The 7,553-nt window shown below is 32.7% G+C and overlaps 1 protein-coding gene across 2 annotated transcripts in view; it reads right to left on the bottom strand.

The window, feature by feature from the left end:
* Positions 1 to 290: 290 nt before the first annotated feature.
* Positions 291 to 7,553, bottom strand: part of LOC126753598 (uncharacterized protein DDB_G0290587-like) — a 66,763-nt gene continuing 59,500 nt past the window's right edge. The window contains exons 7-10 of one of the 2 annotated variants that reach the window (XR_007666197.1): positions 3,405 to 3,606; positions 1,131 to 1,266; positions 788 to 991; positions 291 to 696 (exon numbers count right to left, since the gene is read on the bottom strand). Coding sequence is in view for 1 of the 2 variants with exons in the window: in XM_050465156.1 (XP_050321113.1) it covers positions 3,488 to 3,606 (119 nt within the window). In the remaining variant the exon portion in view is untranslated. Of the gene's footprint in view, positions 697 to 787; positions 992 to 1,130; positions 1,267 to 3,404; positions 3,607 to 7,553 lie in introns of those variants that run through there. The other variant, XM_050465156.1, reaches the window with a different exon arrangement.

Below are 7,553 nucleotides of genomic sequence, written 5' to 3'. Positions count from 1 at the left end.
AAGAAACAAGTTTTCGCTGCTCAACTGCATAACATGCATACTGTCCTTCAATGTTTACAGGCATTGAATTTGTTTTAGAATCTAGACCCGCCTTGGTAAGGCCCAAGCTGCTCGTAATAAGCTGCCAGCTAGACCACGAACCCAAAATACCGGGTGCATAAAAAATGATCAGGATATTTCATTCCTTCAGCAGCTTTCTGAGCGCTGAATTCTGCTTTCTCAAGTTATCTTGCAATACTTACCTACCAATTTATCAGATTTTCATAAACTATAGCAGGAAAAAAGGAGAATTCAGCCAGACTTTATAGATTTTTATTAGATATATGAGTCACTTAAAATGTTTTTCATATCATAATAACAGATCAATATTTAAATGCATTTCTTATGCGCTTCCAATTGTCAGCTTGTTTCGCATTTTGAAGTAGATGATCACAAAGCGATTCCACGAGAGTCAGTTCGGGACCTATTACAGCAAATGCTAATTTTATTTCATCTCCTGCTTAAGATTCTGTGCGATCTCCTAAAACGGGCCTTACTGTGTTTTATGTATAAAACTTGAATAATATAGACTGCTCATGCCAACAGAAAGCAGGCATTTTTCCTTTCATTTTTGGAGGTACAGAAATCAGGCAAAAGTTTACAGCTTCCTTGTATTTTTGGAGGTAATCCATATACGACTGTAGTGCGCTGGTAAATCTGTAGAAATATATATATCATATGATTTAATATTACTCGAACCCTTTAATCACAAAAAATATGATGCAATATGCAAACTTGCTTCACTTACTTGAACTAACACATTTATTTTCTCCTGCTCACTTTTACTGATCGCTCATATCAAATAAATCGTCATAATGTCAGGTGATCAAAAAGAAGTTTTAGCGCAGCCATCCACGCAGCAGTTCACAATATTTTCGAGCAAATACTTATGTGCATACATTCATCCTTTCCAATAAAGTCACGTACGCATTCCTTTCCTTTCCATTTGTCCCTATGCAAAATCAGAGTAAGTCTCTGTAAGCAGTTATTTTCACTGTGTTGTTGCGAATTGTGCTCACAACATACCTAATGAGGTATGCTAAAGAAAAAGCAATTGGAATTCGCAAATAAAATGAGAGCAACTAACTCACTTTTTGTTTACAGTATTTGTTGCTGCATATTTGCATGCAGTTGACTTATGTTCACCTGATGTTCTACGACAGCGTGCTGTTAATTGACAGATGTTACTTATTCACCCGTTCACACTCGATTTCTCCCACTGCTTTTCTGCACAGTTTCAGAAACATATGTAATTGAAATATGAAATGATAAAATAAAATGACGTACCCACAGCTTTAATATAAGTTTAAATAAGCAACAGACTTTTATGAAAAATAAAATTTTATATTTCAATAATAAAAAAAAAAATTAACATTAAAAACATTTTAAGCATATTTATTTAGTTATTTGGTATTCTGAAAATAGGGATATGTACGGGTATTTATTTACATATGTACCTTTTGTATATGCGTATATATTTTTGTTAATCAGGAAGAATCTATAATTTTGTTGTAATCGGTAAGCTTTTATTTGCCAAAAGAACTTTTGTAGAACGATTTTTTAAGATAAGAATAATAAAATATAAAAAATTAAATAAGAATTCTACTGATTTTATCATTTATAAGTTAAAAAAATTGTAGAAAATTAAATTTTATACTTTTTTCGAAATTTTTCAGTTTTTATAATTGCAAATCGACAAAAACCAAAACTAACAGTTCTACCAACACGTGATACGAGTATTACCATATTTCATTATTGGTCGCCAAAAATTCGAAGATCTCATCATATGGTAATATTTCACATGATTTAATATGAAATGTCCGTTGTATTCCACCCCCATTGTGCAAAACGATTGCTGCATAGTTGTTACTAATATTATGTATAGATGCTACTACATATAGTAAAGGTAACCTTAAGGCGTTACATGGGTTTACTGGTTTCACAAAAACAATTTTTTTATTGTCTAAAATATTGTCCTAAATCTTCAGTAGATTCGAATAATAGCTTTGGGGAAATTTAAAAAAAAATTGGAGAACTTTCACTGCAAATTTAGTTTTTTTGTAAAAATGTCCTTCATCAAGTTCTATGTTAAGGTTTTAACTAAATCACGTATTTTTTTAACTTTAGATGAAATGGCGTCACAATGGCCGAGTTTAAAATATTTTTTTCCAATAATTTCAGAATTTCTTTGTTAATAGTATATGTTTGTAACAATAAAAAGTTCTAATAAAATATAATATTTAATTTTTTATAACAGAAAAGAATTGTTGAAAAAAGCCTGTTTTTCACCCGAGGAAATCCATATAATCCCTTAAAGAGGTTTTGTTTTGTCTATAATATCAAAAGGCATTGTAAATGCTTAAAACTTATTTTATGAATAAGTAAAAACAAAACAAAATGTCAACTTCGAAAGCACCGAAGCTATAATACCCTTCACAGGTAAATTTGCTATAGAATAAAATGATATAAAAAGATAATTTTCTTGAATGTGATAAACCAGTTTGAATGGCAGCTATAAGCTATATTGGTCCGATCTGAATACGATATTTCGAGATTGAAGCGATGTCTGAGACAATATTCGGTGCCAAAATTCGTGACGATAATAAAAACAGTTTTCCATACAACGACAGCTATGTGATATAGTAATCCGATATGAAAATTTCATCGGAGATTGTAGCGCTATTTCCGTGCTGAATTTCGTGACGATACCTTGTCAAATAAAAAAGTTTTCTATACAAAGATTTGAGTTGTATCAGTCAATTTGTATGGCGGGTATATGCTACAGTTGTCTAATATCGGCGGTACCGGCACATGAGTAGCTGCTTGGTTAGAAAAGAACTTGTGTCAAATTTCAGGTCAATTTCTCAAAAACTGAAAGAACTAATTCGCGAATATACAAACGGTCAGACAGATGGAAATGACTAAATCGACTCAGCGCGTCAAGTTGATAATTTTATATAAAATTTATAGGAACTCCGGTCTTAAGCGCAGGGAATAATTATTTAAAAAAAACATTTTCAGAAAGTATCAAAAAAATAATGAATTTATGAAGAATAATTTAGTAAATTCATCTATGGGAAACTTTGATAAATATGGTAAACGAAAATTAAGGAATTCCTATTTTCTTGTACTTGAGAGTCCATTTCTGCATACTATATGTATGTAATAAGGGTTGGTAATACATAATTAAACTACAATAGAGACTGGTTACTCAATTGTCTATGATTAGCAGCTGGTAGCTATGCGTAATCTAATCTGGCCTAGCGGCCACTATACGCGCAGTGGTAGCCACATATAGTACAATATGAGTGTTAAAATACATATTCTAAAATTAAAGATTTTACAATTGGTCGATATTTACTTACCGCATGTAGTAATGTGTGCAATTCATTCATCTCTAGTTGCTATGGAGCGATTTGTTCTGCACTAAATGAAAATCAAGCTTATGTCACGTATTGAGCACGCATATACATATAGTAAGCCAAAAATAATGTATAAAGCCACTGATGAAATTCGACGCCTGAAAGTATGCAATAGTCAAACAGCTCTGAGCCTCTGTTGGATGACCTACATAGGTAATAAATAAAGAAACACATATGTATTTATGTATTCAGTTGTAGCCATAAGTATAAAGAAGTATACGCAGTAGTAATAATTTTAGTTGGAGAACTAAAAATAAAAGTTATTATTTTATGAAAATATTAAAGGGTTTTGAAACTTATTTGATACATAAATTTTATAATAACGCTTATTATGATAAAAAATATATATGTATAATCATCTAGTATATAACTTCGCAGATACGCTCGGTGCCACGCAAACCTTACCATTATACTTTCTTATAATTTTTTTCGGATTTTTTCGTTCGTTTGGAATTTTCTTCAATTTTGTTTTTTTTTCATGTTTTTAGTAAGCATAAGTAAACTAAATTATAATATCTTATTATAATTATAGTTTTTAATTTAAAACACGAATTAGATTTTCTATGCTTATACAAAAGCGGCTGATTTTATTGTTTTGATACACCTACTAAACTTCGTGTTTCAATTAAAAAAAAAAAATAAAATAAAATATTAATTTCAAATATAGTGTAAATTAAATTAAATTAAAAAAATAAAAAATATAATTTTTTCATCGCATGCCAGTCTCTTACATTTCGAGCTCATTTTGTAAAGCTCACTAACTTTCAAATGGTTTTGTCTATAAGTGAATATGTTTTGTTTTTAAATTTAGATATTTTTGATAACTAGCATGTCATTAATTATCTCTAATTAAAAACTGTGTATACCGCAAAAAGTACCGCTATAAAATGTAGTCAAATATGCACAATATTTGAAAATGTTGAGTGGTAAGGTTTGGGTGGCCACGTGTGTAAGACTACGGCAGAAATTATAGTTAACCTAAATTGAAACAAAATTTCCACTTTTACACAAATTTGTATAAAAAAGAATATTCAGAATTAAAGAGGTGAAGGACAAAAGTAGTAGTAAAAAATTTCAACTTGCTGTTGAATCAAGTAATAAATAAGATAAATATGAGATTAAAAACACGGCTTTCTGGCATTGTCACTTCACTTGACATTTTAAAGCAAAGCATTAAACGGAATTTTGAAGGAAATATATGGTTCTAGGAACTGCCTTCCGATAATTTTGTTTTCATAAAAATTTACATATTTTTTCATGTCTTAATATACATGTGACATATATAAATAGGAGGAGAGAAGGACCTGGCTTCGCTTGGAATATCCAATTGGCGCCACGTAGCGAAAAGAAGAAACGACTGGCGCGCTGTTGTTAAATAGACTTTTATTAGAAAGCAAAAAAATAATAAGGGCAAAAAATGATTGCTTTCTATTTAACTAGGGCGTAGAAAGTACTTTAAAAGCAAAAATTAACCAATAAAGAACGATGCAGATTTAGAAAATTGTTTTAGTCATATTGATTTTAAAAGAAATGAATCGGAACCAAATCTGGAAATTTATATAATTCCTATAAGTCCCCCTCGAAATTTAACGTACCTTTTTTGAAAAAAATATCTACTCACATTTGCGTGGATTACCTTTTATATTTCGGAGCTTAGAAATATTAGCCAAAGAAAATTGCTTTATTGGGTTTCAACATATTCTCAATTAAGATCTATGCACTGTTGCAAGCATTTGAACCAATTGTCGAAGCACTTATGCCACACTGATTGCAGTGCCTCCAAAACAATCATTCTGAACACATCAACCACCTTTTCAGGTGCCCCAAAACGTTGAGCTCTTAGCTTGTTTTGTTCCTATGGAAAAAAGAAGTTATTCGGTACCAAGGCAGATCTCTACGTTAGATGATAAATCAAATCAAAGTTTTTAGTGTTCAAAAGTGCATTTCAGTCAATGTATGAAAGTTCGCGTTGTCGTTGTGAAGAGTGATCCGTCTTTGGTGGTTGGTTTCTTTATATCTTTAAAGACAACTGGCAAACAAATGGCCAGCTTATCCATGACAAAAGGCAACCATTTGTTTGGAAGTGCTCGGTGAAATAGATTTTGTTGAATTATGCCCATCTTTCAACACCCATACAGTCGACTGCTGCTTACATTCAGGCTTATACGACTAAATCCACGTTTCATCTCCTGTTACGATTTCATAAACGTATTTCGGAGAACAGCTATCGTATTTTTTTACATTTCTCTAAATCAATCGACACGAGCAATTTTTTGAGCGATTGACAAATTATGTGGGATCCAAGGTGAACAATATTTTTTTTACAGTCAAATGAATGTATGTTAATCCCACTAGTCTCAATCTCACGATAGATTACATGACGATCTAGCAATATCAGTTTGCACACAGCATCAATAGTTGGCGGAACAACAACTGATTTTGAACGACCTTCACGAAATTCATCTTGGAGTGTTCTACGACCTCGATTGAATTCACCATAGCATCGATAAACACTGGCCACTAATTAGTCGACAAAAATGCAATTATTTCACTCTTGATGTGATGATCCGAGCCGAAAGTAGTAAAAAATAATAACGATTTAATTCCATTTTTTGGTCGAGATGAATATTTTAAGTCACTATGAACAACACAAGCAGCGCTTATACATATGTGAAAACGTTCTGAGTATGAATAACATCGAAAATGTCAAACTTTACGATAAAATTATGAGTTACCAAATTGGAAGAAAATTTTCGTTCCGAATTGGAATATGGTATTGACAACATTTGGGTCCAACAAGTGCCGAATTATTGCGAGAAAAGTTTGGATATGCGATTATTTCAAGGAATTGTAGCATTGAATGGTTTCCGAGAAGTTGTGATTTAACACCATAAGACGAGTTCTTGTGGGATTATTTGCAGCCATTGGTCTTCAGCAATGAACTTGATTCTCTTCAAGCTGTAGAAGTCATTATTGAACATGCTTTATTAACATTTTCATTCTTTATTGGAAAAAGTGCTTGAGAATTGGGTTCATCAAAATCGTTCATCGCAAAAAGAAGTCGTGGAAGTTATTTAAATGAAGAACCTAATTGGACCGATCGTAACAATTAGTGTGTTTTTTTTAAAGAAACCTTATCATTCTTATTGGAAACCGCTGTACTTTATAGGGTCTTCTGCGTTTTTTTCTGGGTGGGACAAACTTAGTCTGCCTTGTTCAAGTATAACAAGAGGTTCTCCCTAATACGAAAGCCCTGCTCAAGTACAACAAGCGGTTCATCCTAATGCCAAATGCCCAAGTAGAAATGTAAATCAATTCAAACGAATCGTTTGGCGCTGTTCTTAATTTAACTTGTGTTAGAAAATAATTTCAACTGTCAATCGATTTGTAAATGAATACCTTTTCAAATATACACAAACATACAAATATAAAAATTTTAAGCGAATCGCTTGGCACTCACTCAGTGCTCAATCGCAATGTAGGCTAACACAAATTACGTGCCTTGTGACCACTGAAGCGCAGCGTGGACAACAAAGCCAAAGTGCAATGCACTCTTGCAACGCGTAAACGGGCAACCAATAATGTGCAACGTGCAGCAATGACCAATTTGCCACAAAATCATCGGCGAACTCGTTACCCTGAGGCTATCGTGTCAGCGGCTGGCGGGCGAAGGTAGGTGAATCACTTGGCCCTTCACTGGAAAAAAGTAAACAAAAAACAATAAGAAACCGATTAGACGTCGACAACTAGCAATTGGTGTCACAGTGTTTACAATGAAATGTCGCCCCTCGTGGATATGCAATGAATTTTACATGCGCTGTTTTCGGAAAAATGGAAATAACTAACTACGTTATTGAACGTTTAGCTGATAGATACCTGTTTGAGTGTGGTATGTGCAGCGTCTAATTGCATAACGGCTGTAGGAAATATTTTTGAAAATTGCAGGTGCGCCCGTAAGTATGCAAAATGTTGTCGCTTTAATATGAAAACAATTTTTTACTCGGAAGGGGTCAGCTGAAGGAGGTCAGAGAAGGATTTAAATATATTGTAGGAGAAACGCAGACTTCTTGAGTTCTTCTCAGTTACTTTTAT

The sequence above is a fragment of the Bactrocera neohumeralis genome, chromosome 3 (assembly GCF_024586455.1).
Source record: "Bactrocera neohumeralis isolate Rockhampton chromosome 3, APGP_CSIRO_Bneo_wtdbg2-racon-allhic-juicebox.fasta_v2, whole genome shotgun sequence".
NCBI lineage: Eukaryota > Metazoa > Arthropoda > Insecta > Diptera > Tephritidae > Bactrocera > Bactrocera neohumeralis.
Note: the sequence above shows the minus strand (reverse complement) of the source record. Positions and strands in the feature narration are given on the sequence as shown.